This window comes from Microtus pennsylvanicus, chromosome 10 (assembly GCF_037038515.1).
Source record: "Microtus pennsylvanicus isolate mMicPen1 chromosome 10, mMicPen1.hap1, whole genome shotgun sequence".
Taxonomy (NCBI): Eukaryota; Metazoa; Chordata; class Mammalia; order Rodentia; family Cricetidae; genus Microtus; species Microtus pennsylvanicus.
In genome coordinates, this window is record NC_134588.1 from 82,514,743 (window position 1) to 82,529,395 (window position 14,653).

A 14,653-nucleotide genomic window follows, 5' to 3' on the forward strand; every position below is an offset into this window, starting at 1 on the left:
CTACATAAACTCTATACCCAAGTTTTCTCTGCTTGATGTGTCTGTCTCCTTCCCATTGTGGCCTCTGGTCACTGCCGCCACCCCTCATGGGACCAGTCTCACCCAGGTCACCCGCGTCATGAATGATAACAGAGGCCATAAGTGTAGGACCCTTAAAAGCAGAGAAGAGAGGCAATTGTGCACAAAGCACAAGTTAAAGTGAAGACTGAGTATTCAGAAATCCCCAAGTCGTGAAGAGCCTCTGTCCCAGCCCCACCTCCACCCCCCCTAGAACTACAGGTACTGCCATAGGGACTTCTGGCCTCTCCAGCAGTGAAAATATAAATTATCTGTGGCTTGAGACATACATTCTGTGGCACTGTGATGGTTTCTCGAGTGACAAAATGAGTGTAGAGTTTCGGGTTGCAAGATGAAAGTTATTGGTGTGGACTGGCCGGTGGCCAGTAATACTATAGTTATATCACACACTGAGTAACTGACTGGTAATTAGTTAGTAGTATTAGTAGCTTTTAACTCACTGTGACCAAAACATCTTCTAGAAACAACTCAAGAAGAGTTATTTATTTGGGTTCTTTTCAGAATGTTTTAGTCCTTTATCACAGAGAGACATGGTGAAGTGCTTTGGTCTATGCAGCAGGACCATGCGGTGAATGCTGCCCACATGGTGACTCTGACTCTCGAGACCCATCCCTGACCTACCTCTGTTGGTCAGAACCCACCTCCTAAAAGCTCCACAGATCCAAAATAGCACCATCAGCTGAGAGGCAAGCATCGAAAACATGAGCTCGTGGAGGACACTTCAGATTGAAAACAAAGCAGATAATAAATAAAACGTTTTTTTTTTTGTTTTGTTTTGAGACAGCGTTTCTCTGTGTTGCTTTGGAGCCTGTCCCGGTATTAGCTCTGTAGAGCAGGATGGCCTCGAACTCACAGAGATCCACCTACCTCTGTCTCCCAAATGCTGGGATTAAAAGTGTGCACTACCACCACCTGGCTTATGAAACAGCTTTTTAACAATTTTTTTAACCCATAATTAAAATTAAAACTAAGCTGGGACCTTGCCGGTGCCTCAGGACCTGCAGCTGCCCCCAAGCAAGAGAGAAGAGCTGGCTTTCAGAGAGATCAGCAACTGAGGACTTCTGAAGATCAGATGTAAGAAGGGAAGAAAGGTCTGAAACTCAAAACTGAAATGGCTGGCAAAGAAAATACTGGAAACATATTTGAAAAAAACTGCATTCCATTAAAAACTGATGAAGTAATCAGTTCAGAAATACACAGCTTGAAGGACAGTATTCAAGCTGTGCAATTATTATCAGCTAGAGATGATTTCCAAGGTCAGACTATGACATCACACCAGGCGTGTCACCTTAAAGACAATAAAAAGAAGCAGGGCAGTGGTGGCACACGCCTTTAATCCCAGCACTTGGGAGGCAGAGGCAGACAGATCTCTGGGAGTTCGAGGCCAGCCTGGTCTACAAGAGCTAGTTCAGGGACGGGCACCAAAGCTACAGAGAAACCCTGTCTCGAAAAACAAAAAAAAAAAAAATGCAATAAACTGCAGAAAAGCCCAATAGGAAGCTAACATGCCTTAAAAAAGATGAGTGCTTGGCTACTATCATGGTCAGGTTGTTCAATCCAACATGAATTCATTTAGAAAGCTTCCAGATGTCAAAGAAACAAACTTCCCGCTATTGTGTCTAGAGCTTCAAAGGCTCAGTCTTTGCCTGGAAATGGCATTAGTATAAGAGCCTTGATGGGGGAGAGTCTTCTGTTTTGTGTTAATTTCATTGGTTAAATAAAGAGACTGCCTTGGCCCTTTAATAGGACAGAAAATTAGGTAGGCGGAGTAGACAGAACAGAATTCTGGGAGAAAGAAATCCGAGTCAGGCAGTCGCCATGATTCTCCCACCTGACACAGACGCAGGTTAAGATCTTTCCTGGTAAGCCATGCCTCGTGGTGTTACACTGATTATTAAATATGGGTTAAAGCAAGATGTGAGAATTAGCCAATAAGAGGCTAGAACTAATGGGCCAGGCAGTGTTTAAAAGAATACGATTTGTGTGTTGTTATTTCGGAACATAAGCTAACCAGGCTGGTGTGGAAGCTCGGTGATGGGAAGCGGCCCGCTGCCCCTCTTACTACAGAGCCTCAAATGTGACTGCTGCAACTGAGTCTGTAAACACTAAATCTGTGTGCACTATGTCGAAGAACTCACTTGTGCAACCACCTATTAGAACCCTCCACAATAATACCCAGGGTACGGCAAAACAGGGCCTTAGCAGGACCCTTGCCAGTGTTACTATCAGAAAAGAGCCTTTTGAAAAGAATTACTATGATCACAACCAGTTGTATATCCATCCTCAGGACACAAAAAGAGATAAGGCACCATCAAGAAGTATAACATCAGCCGGGCGATGGTGGCGCACGCCTTTAATCCCAGCATTCGGGAGGCAGAGGCAGGCAGATCTCTGTGAGTTCGAGACCAGCCTGGTCTACAGAGCTAGTTCCAGGACAGGCTCCAAAGCCACAGAGAAACCCTGTCTCGAAAAAAAAAAAAGTATAACATCTGAAGGTGTAGCCAGGACTAATTTGTCTAATACCAGACTGCTATAAAAGTCAAAATAAAAAGAGTAAGACCCGATTTCAAGAATAAATTAAAAATAAAAATAACTGTTTTCTTTGTGTGTCAAAGTGGCTTATGCTGTTTACTGATTTGAATGAGTTCCACAATTTGGTCTTTTTATTCTTCACTATCCACTGATTTCAAACCCAAGGACAGAGGCCCTGGATTAGGATCTTGACAGTGTCCTCAATCTGAGTCACTGATAAACTTCACGCTGTGTAAGAGAATCTGAAAATATCTGAAAAGCTCTCCAAGCAAAGCACAGTCATCTACATGGGGCCTGGATGTGGAAAGATGAGGTCTTTTACTGAAAACTGGTGTGCAGTGGGGATTGACAGAAAAGGCTTGAGGTAAACCTATTGCTGTGGGGTTGTGCCCACTTGATGAGATACACTGGCAGGCTGCGGAAGCTGCGCCTGCTGTGGTTGGAGCGCAGAGTCACCAAGAGTCCAGTATTCTTCGTTAGGTATCCATTCAGCCAGCATTGACTGGAGCCATTCATCCCAGTGTTGCAGAAAGGCAAAGTCTGTCTGGTCCAGTTCCCGAAAGTGTTGATTGACGGCTGGAGTCTGAGTAGAACTGTCTAAGGGTGGTACAGCCGAACCACTGCTCTCACCAGGATCTTGCCGTCTTTCTTGGATTTGAAGACATAAAGGAGTCTGAGTGTGGAAGCCCTCCTCTCCTGGAGTTACTACCGGTGATAAGTGGTCAATACATGCTGAGGAATTTTGACCATCACCCCTTCCCTGTACCACCTGGGAGGGCTGTGGTCCTGTGATCCTTGACAACTGCTTCTGATGGCCCCTGGAGAGATTCAAAGGACCAGATGGTGTGTGGGGTAGAGAAAGAGCTATTGTAACTGACAAGCGGCTGGTGAGAGTTTTGGAAGGAGCAGGTTGATCAGTAGTCTTCAGGGCAGGGCACTGGCTGTTCTGGGATAGCTGAGCAGTTGCCTGAGTGCCCTGTTTGGGACCTGGATGCCGAGCTCTCCGGTTCTGAAACCATATCTAAAACATGCACACACACATACACATACACACACACACACACACACAGAAAGAGAGAGAGAGAGAGAGAGAGAGAGAGAGAGAGAGAGAGAGAGAGAGAGAGAGAGAGAGAGAGAGAGAGAGAGAGAGAGAGAGAGAGAGAGAGAGAGAGAGAGTCTTTAATAACAGAAGTAATTCCACCTGTTTCTTACCATTTGCTAAGCAGAATAATAACAGTGACAAGGACCATACCTTTCAAATGCAGGCTCTTGGTACTTCATTTCCTCCAACTAGACCCCCCCATTCCATATTTCTATCATGTCCCAACAATCCATTAGTATTTCGAATAGATTCTTTGCAGTGATCAGCTCAGAGGTCTTCTGCTCTAATGTGCTCTGGGAATGCCTCATCTCACCAACACACGGGGAGATGAGCTTCACTAATCTTCAGTGTTTCTCAATCCCATTACATTGACAATCAAGATTAAGTAAACATGGCACATGGCCATGGGTAAAAATAACACTATGGTTGAAAACATAGATTTAGAATCCACCCCCTTTGGTTCCCAGCCCTGATTTAGGAAACAAGTTCTCAAAAGCAGGGTGAATTTCTGCTCACCAAGGAGCATCTAAGAAAATGGAACTTCCAGAGGGCATGGAAGCACAGTGGCTGGTAGGATTGTCTAAGGACATACTTTAGAAGCACGCTTATCAATCTCCATAACATACAAAGAGCGGGGATTTTCAAACCATGCAGGCAGTGTTCTAAATTTCTCAGGATAGCTGGGCGATGGTGGCGCACGCCTTTAATCCCAGCACTCGGGAGGCAGAGGCAGGCGGATCTCTGTGAGTTCGAGACCAGCCTGGTCTACAGAGCTAGTTCCAGGACAGGCTCCAAAGCCACAGAGAAACCCTGTCTCGAAAAACCAAAAAAAAAAAATAAAAAAATAAAAATAAATTTCTCAGGATACAATAAGAGATGAGCTGAAAGCTAGGCATGCAGACATCCCACGCACAGAGGGTCTGGATGCTAACACCCTAATACATAGGACAACACCTTTATCCTCTGGTACTGAATTTTCAGTATTTCTGAGGATTAGAAACACTAACAAAGATTGCATTCTCAAAACAAGTGTGACTTTCCAGCTTTCCCAATCTCACCTAGCTGTTTTCACTTTTCTCTCTCCCTCCTTCCCTCCCACCTTCCTTTCCTTCCACCCTCCCTCCTTCTCTCCCTCCTTCCCTCCCTCCTTCCCTCTCTTCCTCCATTCCTTTCTTCTTTCCCTGGTTTTTTGAAACAGGGTTTCTCAGTGTAACAGTCCTGGCTGTCCTGGAACTCAATTTGTAGAACAGGCTGGCCTCGAACTCACAGAGATCCACCTGCTTCTGCCTCCCAAGCACTGGGATTAAAGGTGTGCACCACCACCACACAGCTAATAGTTATTGCTTATTTCCTATGCTCCCACAGGTCTGAGCTGTTTTTCAGAGTGTCTACATCTCATACCTAGAACAGAGGGGACAACCCCAGTCCAGCAACAGCTTGCATAGGACAAATGACGGCCAGAGACAAAGACCCTGTGCGACATACATGAATTCTGGATTCCGGGATGCCTGTTTGTTGAGCCAGTTTTTCCCTGGTAGCAATCCCAGGGAATCGATTCTTCTCAAAAGCTTCAATTAGAATATCAGTCTGAAATTGTGAGAAACGTGTCCGTCTCCTCCCAGCTTCTTTAACTACTGAAAACATAGGCAAACAACAGGGTTTGCAAATCAGTTTTCACATTCAAACTTGAAAAAAAAGCAACATTTTGAATATTGTTCTGACTACTTTTACTCTTGGAATATGCTCCACCTTATACTACCAAAGAACTCTTTAATCTATCTTGTCCCTGAGATGAACCCCCAGAGGTGACAGATACAGCGTCACCAAACAGCAACAGAAACAAGGAAAGGGAAGCTTTTCTTGCTAAGAGACCCATTTCTGCAGCCCAGGCTAGACTCAGACTCTCTAAGTAACCAGAGATTACCCTGGGTTTTCTTGATCCCCTATCTTTCACCTCCCAAGGTTGGGATTACAGACACTACCCCAGTGAGATAATGTTTGTATCTCTGACCCTAGCATGCTCAGAATACAATAGGTCCCTGGTCTAAGCTTTCTCTATAGAATATTTCCCCATAGCACACAGATCTTTACATTCCCAAGGAAATCAATGGAGAGGTTATATTTGAACTCGTGGGTCTTACCTTTAGGTTTATCCTTTCCCTGGGCTTGGCTTTCTTCAAAGCAACATTCAAACTTCACTTGTTTCTTTATTTTTCTGTTCTTCTGAAACCAAGTCTGTTGTGGGGGGGGGGGGGAATGAAGAGAGGGAACACAGGATGAAGCTCAGTCTAGATCACTGCAAATGTCAACTAAACAAACTGATTGGGCGTCTTCCCTGGAGACCATGTCCATAAGAGAAGAGTAGAATTCAGTTATTCATATTGCTATGTTTATCTAAGACACCAACAGGAAACTCCACTCATTCTTCCTCCTGCTCCCCCAACCTTCTACCGTGCACACACACACACACACACACACACTTCATCCTTGTTAAGTGCGTAATGTTTTCAATGCTAATTTCTTGGCCCCTCTTTTGAGCAAATATCATTTCACAATGTGCAATACATATAGACTTAATCTTTGAAAATAATTCCCTTAAATAAAAAGGCAGAATTGACACCAATTTCTGATTACAGCTTACACTATTTCACTCCATGGGAAGCCAGAAATAAGGAGACTCCCAGGGATGCTGATGGAGGAAGGTCATTGGCTAATAAAGAAACTGCCTTGGCCCATTTTATTGGTTAGAACATAGGTGGGTGGAGTAAACAGAACAGAATGCTGGGAAGAAGAGGAAGTGAGCTCAGAGAGGCCATGCTCCCCTCTCCTGGGCAGATGCACGCGATGAAGCAAGCTGCCAGGTCAGACATGCTGACTCTTTCCCGGTAAGACCGGTGCTACACAGTTTATTAGAAATGGGTTGATTGGAATATCAGAATTAGCCAGTAAGGGCTAGAGCTAATGGGCCAAGCAGTGTTTAAATGAATACAATTTGTGTGTTGTTATTTTGGGGCATAAGCTAGTGAGGCAGCCGGGAGCTGGGTGGCAAAAAGTGGCCCGCAGCTCCTACTACAGGATGCCAACATCTAGTTTTAAAACTGTTTCCACAGACTGGAGAGATGACTCAGCAGCTAAGAGCACAGGCACATAATACTCTTCCAGAGGACCTGAGTTCAATTCCCAGCCACATCAGGTGGTTCCCAACCCCCAATAAACACAGCTCACAGATACATACATACTTAAAATAATAAAGGTAAGTTTAAAAAGCCATATGCACCGCTATAATTAAATTTATTTGCACTTGTTCTCTCGAAAGAGAACTGTGGGGGTTTTGGTTTTCTTGTTTTCTTGGGTGGGGTTGTTGCTGGTGTTTTAGTTATTTCTGAGTATTTTCTTTGGACTGATAATTCACTCTAGCATTTACAGCCTTATGACAACCACTATCAGCTGAGTTGTTAGGCATAGGCCTTGCAATCCTAAAACACCAATTTCAAGTTTTGTTCTCAAAACTCCTCATGTTTTCCAGATTCAGCATTGAAAATAAGTTTTCAAATTAAAGCCTTATGAACAGCTAGACACTTCCAACTAATGAGTAGGTATAAACGTTCTCAGGAGCCACCAACACCCCGCAAGGTTCGGAACTTTTCCATCAGTTCAAGTCTCTTGGGTACCCAGCCACCAGGTGTGCCCACATGGAACAATTCCATTAGCATTATTTGTGCCAACCACCTCCCATACCTGGATAGTTTATCAGGACGTAAGAAAATTTTCCTTTCTCCAGGATTCCCAAAGAGTCAAGTCATTATATCAAATGATTATTCATCAAGTATAAAAACCTGAACTAATTTTCTCACCTCTAAAAGTTTTTCTTCACTGGTTTAAATACCAATCCACTTGATAAAATTATACAACGTACTACTCTAGTTCACCTTTGTCTATCACATCAGCAATTTTATTAAAATAAACCATATAGAAATTTTACACAAAGTTTTTATGTAAAGGGCATTTGAGATTATAAAAGAAGGAGGGAGAAGAGAGGGAACAAGAAGAAGAAGGAAGAGAGAGAGCTATGGCGGCACACCTTTACCCCAGCATTAAAGAGGTAGAGGCAGGCAGTTTTCTGAGTTCTAAGACGTAGCTAGCTTGGTCTACATAGTAAGACTTTGTCTCAAGGAAGGAAGGAAGGAAGGAAGGAAGGAAGGAAGGAAGGAAGGAAGGAAGGAAGGAAGGAGGGACGAAAGGAGAGAGGGAGGGAGAGAGGGAGGGAGGAAAAGAGGGAGGGAGGGAGGGAGGGAGGGAGGAAAGGAGGGAGGAAGGGAGGGAGGAAAAGAGGGAGGGAAGCAGAAGATGTCCAAAGTGACTGGGGGGGGGGGGGGATAAGAAAAGAAATCCAAAGAAGATGATTCAGATTTAAAAAAATAATTATCTAGTCCGTGGTGGCACACGCCTTTAATCTCAACACTCAGGAGGTAGAGGCAGGCGGATCTCTGTGAGTTCAAGGTCAGCCTGATCTACAGGAGCTAGTTCCAGGATAGGCTCCAGAACTACAGAGAAACCCTGTCTCAAAAAAATAAAAATAATAAACTAATAAATAAGTGAGAAAAGAATAAAGGATAAAATAGTACTAACCTACAAACCAGCAATTTTCATGAGGTCTTAACTTCCCTATATTTTCACAGATGTTAATTTAATCCCTCATTACTATTCTGATGACATAATCTCTGACATTCTGTAATTTTCAAGATAATGATTTCATTATCTCCCATGGGGAAACCATGAACTGGTTATCCTTTCCTACCAGTGCAGGCTCACAAACAATATTTCCTTCAATAAAACATGTTATTTCTGTTTTATCTTCCCAATACATAGGGAATAAACTTAGAAAAATATCGCCCACCTATGAGACTTGCCCAGGGGAACTCAGCCTGGCTTTGCTCTTCACCTTGACTCAGACAGAGAGAGGACAGGGGCCTAATGCCTACCATAATTTGAGACTCTGAGATGCCCAATTCCTTAGCCAGATGTCCTCTTGTAGCTAAATCTGGATTAGGATTCTTCTCAAACCATGCATGAAGAGTGTTCTTTTGGTTCTGGTTCAGAATCATTCTCCTCCTCCGAGCTTCTTTTTCCAGTAGGCCTAGCAAAGAAAGACAGATGAAAATGTGAGAAGGACATCTTTTCTGGCATGAGCTCCCGCCATGTCTGCTCCATGCTGAAAGCCCAGACACACAATGATGATTATGTGTTTTTAATTTAGTGATATCGTTTTGTTTTTGTTTTTTTATCAAAACAGGGTATCTCTGTGTAGCTTTGGCTGTCCTGAAACTCACTCTGTAGAGCCAGCTGGCCTTGAACTCACAGAGATCCTCCTGCCTCTGCCTCCCCAGTGCTGGGATCAAAGGCGTGCTCCACCACCACCCAGCTAGGAATGTATCTTAAGCCATGCCAATAAGACATGCACAGATATAAATATGAATTTTAGAAGAGATGATAATCATATTAGAATAAAAGCAAGAAATTACAGAAATTCCCACAATGGTAGATGAAAATAGAAAGTAGTGGGAATTGGAAACATAGAAATTAATAAAACAAGTACATAAGTTTTAAAGATTGAAAGGTTAGATTATTATACAAAATTTGAACTTTGGGATAAATGACATGGTTTTAATAAAATGAAACATTAGATATTTAATTTTCTCTTTATCCAAAGTGTCAACTTAAATATTCTAACTAGTCTCCTTTTAAAAACAAAAAACCCTGTTATTGTAAATTACAAGTTCCAAGAATTTCAAAACACTCATCCATCAACCCACCCAAAATGTCAGTAAAATCCCGCTCTCTTGCCCTTCCTCAAACAGTGGAAAAATAATGATTGTGATATAAAAGTTTTGAGGTTTGGAAAAACAAAGGAGGCCTTTGGCATCACCACGGGAATGAACAGAGAGAAACATACCAAAAGTGCAGCTTAGATCCATACTGAAGTCACCTGGAACCCAGGAGAGACAGACGAGACAGAGGAGTGGAGTGGCCAACGGAGCTGCTCACAAGACACAGTGTTTACAAGAGCCCAGCCTGGCCCACCCACCCCTTAACTACCTGTTGCTTTAATCCCTTCATTAAATATGCAACAGCACTGTGGCAAATCTTGATTGTCAACTTGATTGGATTAAGAGGTTCCTGGGAGATTGGTGGGCCCCACCTCTGGGTGTGTCTGGGGTGTTTCCAGACAAGATTAAATCATAAGCAAGTTGAGCTAATCACAGGTTTAACCCTTTGATGGACTGACATTTAGAAGACTCTTGACTGGTGATGAACTGTGAATGCTGGGACTTAGTTGGAGGGTTGCTGAGACTGCGAGACTTTAAAGGCCAGGCCTTGGCCGTGGTGCGTTCCTGTGACCCTCTCTATCTCTGCTACCTTAGTTCCAAGAGAAACAGCCTCAGATTCACTGCCTTGATGCTCTGCCTGTTCAGGTCCCCAGCTGTGGAGTCCGCTAACCACAGACAGACCCTCTGAACCAGAAAGCAAGAAGTGAATTCTTCTTCCTTCAAATTGTCTCTCTGGGACACTTGTTAGAGCAATGTGAAATTTGACTAACACATCCACAGAAGAGAAGTTTGAGGTAATTATTTACACAAAGAAATCAAATTTGGAGAAAAAAAATACCAATTCTTCTGGGTAATTTTGCATCTATCTTAATATCATATAAATGTATGGTTTCATTTCTGAGCTCTCTAGATTGTGCCTGTATATTATTTCATCTTCTTCATTATTTGCTGTGCTCAGGATGGAACCCAGTCTCACGCATGATAAGAGGAGAGAGCCAGCTCTCACAAGATGTCTTCTGACCTCCACATATAGTATGTCAGGGACGTGCCCACCTTATACATACATAAATAAATAACAACTTTATATAACCACATTCAACATATGGTAAGAAAAGAACTGAACGTCACCCAAGAACCTTCTCCTTCTGAGTACATGTGTTCCGGGGAGAGTTATAGAAAGTTAGAAATATGATCTGTTGTTGCTTTTTATTTGCACCGAAGAATAGCTTAGATTAGACATAGGCACGTCAAGTCGGTGTAACTGTGGTAACTCTGGGGAAAGTAACAGTGGAATTAAAACTGCTGGTGAGAAATCATTTCAGCTGTCTCTGTTGCTAAAGAAAAAGATAGTTCATGCTTTAGAAAGGCTGGTAGACTCAGGGCCTCTGAGAAACAAGCTGTTGCAGTTACTTTTTCAGCTGAGATAAAATACCCCGATGAAAAGCAGTGTGAGGAAGGAAGGGTTCGGTTAGGCTCGCAGTTCCAGGCACAGCCCATCACGCAGGGCGGTCAAGGCAGCAGGAGCCTGCAGCAGCTGGTCGTACTGTTTCCCAAGTCAGGAAGCAGACAACCAAGGATGTCTCTGCTCAGCTAGCTTTCTCCTTTTTAGCGCAGTCTGAGACCCAAGCCTAAGTCCCAGGAAAGGAGGGCCTGTTTTGAAAATGGGTCTTCCCACCCCCCTTAACCTAATCAAGATTAACTTGCAGGTGTGCCAGGAGGCTTACCTCCAGGTGAGCCGGTACCCTGTAGAGGTGATGATAATTTTTACCCATCACCCACATCTCCACCAATCCTATAAAAGCTAGGTAGTCACCGTAGTGTGTCCATTCCACCAGCAGGGTTTCTAGCTCGTTTTACATTCTAGTCAGACATTAATCTTAAAAAATTGTTGGCCGAACACTTGACATTGTCAATTTTCTGTAGACTGTAGCCAAAAGTCACGTTTCAATATGCATGTATTGTTAAAAATATGTTTTGTTGACAGGATATGTTCTTGTGGCTCGCCATAAAATCCATTGTTGTCTTCACCTTAAAAATATTTGCAATAACAAAGAAAAGAAAACAGACAGTAAGTTGGGAGTCCCTGTAGCTAAATGAAATCAGTTGCATTAATTAACCTTTGGGCAGTGTGTTACAGATATCTGTGTATGAGACCAGTTTTAGTTCCAAAACAGCCACGTGACTAAACTAATGAAAAAATACTTGTGCAGAAAAAAATCCTATCTCGACCCACAGTATCTTACCTATATGGTAAAGAGGAGACCCAGTAGCCCCTCCCCCCCCATGTATTTGCAAACTAAGCAGAGATGGAGATCTAGTCTAGGCGTTCCAGTCAGGCAGCAGAAATTACCTAATTAGGGGAATCGCCTCTGAAACTGCAGGATGTGAAAAACACCTCTCCAGTAGCAACTTGGTGTCCCACTGATACCACCTCGTCCTCTTCACAGTCTCCTCCTCTCCCCACTCCACATATCCCCTTCCCCCACTGTATCAGAAGAGAAAAAAAATGTTTGCTTTCTGGAATAAAATGGCGGATTGGACGCTTCCTACAGGCAACCCCAGGACAGAAGAGTCAGGATAACAAAGACAGGGTAACAAATACGGTGTATTCCCAAGAAAGAAAGAAAGGAAAAGCATCAAAAACAGGTGACAGGACAGATGAAAAAGGATGGGAAAATACAAAGGCTAGCTAGGACAAAGACAGGAAGAAGCAATCAGCAGCCCCAATCCCCGCAGAGGAGCAGGAGCCCCAAACACGCGTAAGCGTGTCAGCCCTAGTGACAAAAGACTAGCAGTCCCAGCAGCAGGATAAACCCACAGTTCTCACAAGCCTTAATCCAGTGGGGGAGGGGAGATAATGCTTCCTCCGGTGGGGACCCGCTAGGGGCGGGAAAGAAATCTTGCATCCAGTCCCTGCATCCAAAGCCCTATCCAACCCGGTATTTCAGAAGTGCAGTGCTATACCAGGTGCCTGGTCGAGAAAGGACCTATTGTTTGAGATTAGGCTACTAGGGAACTCCGAAAACAAGGAACAGTAGTCACAAGTCAGCGAAGGTGGGGCCACTCTGCAACAAAAGCTACCAGGCGCAGATGCAAAGAGGAAGGGTCTGACGTGGGCGGGCTGTGAAGTTTTAGGGGCGGGAGCTCAGCGGGGGTGCCCCCTCCCTGAGAACTGAGAGCAGGGTCCCCACACGCAGCCCGCGGGTCCCAGCAAAGACACGGAGAGATCCAAGTCCCGGCTGGCGGATTCCTTGGCCTCTGGAGTTGCCTCTAGTCTGCCACGTAATGAAAGAAAACACCAAGAGCCCAGAGCTGGCAGATGGCTCTATTTCCAACAGAGAGGCTTGCTGCTGGGCTGGGGCTGCGTGCCCGAAAACAGGCAGACAGGTTGTCATCCTCTCCCGGTGCAAAAACCAGCACTCCTTGATTCCTTTCCGATACACTCTTGGACACCTCTAGGCTTGGACTGCTGGGTGTACAAATTTAAGTGTGTGAGTGGGGGGGGGGGGGGGGAGGTGTTCTATGGATTGGGAACCTGCCTGACCCACAACCCGCAAAGTTTCCTGTGGTCAGCTACAGTCGTCAGGGAAGGGAAACTAAAAGAGTGAATGCATCCCTGACCTCGCAGCCCACCCTTGACTAGGGCAGACCCTCTCCGCATAGGCAGAAGGCTTTTCAACAGGTTTCAGCACTGACACATCACACTCCCTCCACCTGGCAGACTCTAGTACTAAATGAACCCTGAAGGAAGTTTGGGGTTTCCCCTCACGTTTTTCTTTTTGCTATATTATATTTTTACTTTATTTTATTGAAATTTTTATTTAAAAATTATTTTAATTTTTGTTCCTTTTTATCCTTAACTTTTCTTAATACTTTAAATTTTTAATTCATATTTATATCCTTATCATTTTCCTCATATTCCTTTCTCATCTCTTAACCTCATTTCATCTCTTTTCCCTTTTAGTTGCCCCTCCTAATTTTCTTTTTTTCTTTGGTTTTTCGAGACAGGGTTTCCCTGTAGCTTTGGAGCCTGTCCTGGAACTAGCCCTTTTTTTTATTTTTATTTTTATTTTTATTTTCGAGACAGGGTTTCTCCGTAGCTTTTTGGTTCCTGTCCTGGAACTAGCTCTTGTAGACCGGACTGGCCTCGAACTCACAGAGATCCGCCTGCCTCTGCCTCCCGAGTGCTGGGATTAAAGGCATGCACCACCACCACCCGGCTATCGCTCCTTATTTTCATCTTTTTATTATTACCTTTATCTTATTATTTAAGACTTTTTGTTGGTTGCATTAATTATTCATAACAATGAGTTTCACTATGGCATTTCCATGCATGTATATAATGTAACTTGACTATATTCACCCCAGTTGCTTATCCTGCTGCTAAAACAGCTCAGAAATTCATTTTTTTAAAAAAAATATCACTGTAGGCAGTCATCTGGATAAGAAATACAGCAGTTTGAGAAATTCAAAGAGTCTTGCATTCTGAATAACAACAGCAAATAAAAATTCTAAAAATGAGTGCTCAGCCTTTCCAATAACTCACCGGAAAGCGTCAGAAAGCAGTGGGATAGTGACTTACAATGATGAAAGGGTGCGTGCTAGAGAAAGGTTGTAAAAAGCTACTCACTCTGGAGGCTGTAGCGCCCTATGCTGCGAGACTCCCGAACAAGACCACCACAGAGCTGGTTTCTTGTGCAAACACAAAGGGGTTTATTGATTACAAGCTCGGGCTTGGACCACCGTCCAACACTCTGGCGCAGCGGGTGGAAGAGAGCAGCACTGAGCATTTACAGTTTGGGGTTTATATATATATATATATATATATATATATATATATATATATATATATATATATATAAAACACAAGCAGTAGTACAAGTGGGCCACAGCCTTGCCATTGGGTCTTGGGATAGCCGACATTTAACCTGATTGGTTATGGTGAGCACAGAATTGAAGAGTAAAGTAGTTAAAAATGCATCAGGTGTGACTGAGGCATGTGGTTAGTAGCTGTCATTAACCCTGTGGTTCTTGGTTGTCGTCAATCATACGCTCATCAGTCTTACCCAGGATGGAGTTTGACTCAATTTTAGGAACTTGGGATCATGGAGAG

At 43.7% G+C, this 14,653-nt stretch overlaps 1 protein-coding gene and 1 pseudogene across 1 annotated transcript; one reads left to right on the forward strand and one right to left on the reverse strand.

Annotated features, from left to right (window-relative positions):
* Positions 1 to 409: 409 nt before the first annotated feature.
* Positions 410 to 2,626, forward strand: LOC142858153 (cytoskeleton-associated protein 2-like; annotated as a pseudogene).
* A 94-nt stretch (positions 2,627 to 2,720) lies between these two features.
* On the reverse strand, positions 2,721 to 9,743 carry LOC142858348 (double homeobox protein B-like). Its single transcript, XM_075987533.1, has 5 exons — positions 9,666 to 9,743; positions 8,695 to 8,849; positions 5,854 to 5,947; positions 5,198 to 5,343; positions 2,721 to 3,631 (listed from the first exon to the last, which is right to left on the reverse strand). The coding sequence occupies exons 1-5, from the start codon at positions 9,685 to 9,687 to the stop codon at positions 2,981 to 2,983; spliced, it is 1,068 nt and encodes a 355-aa protein (XP_075843648.1). The 5' UTR covers positions 9,688 to 9,743; the 3' UTR covers positions 2,721 to 2,980.
* Positions 9,744 to 14,653: the final 4,910 nt, after the last annotated feature.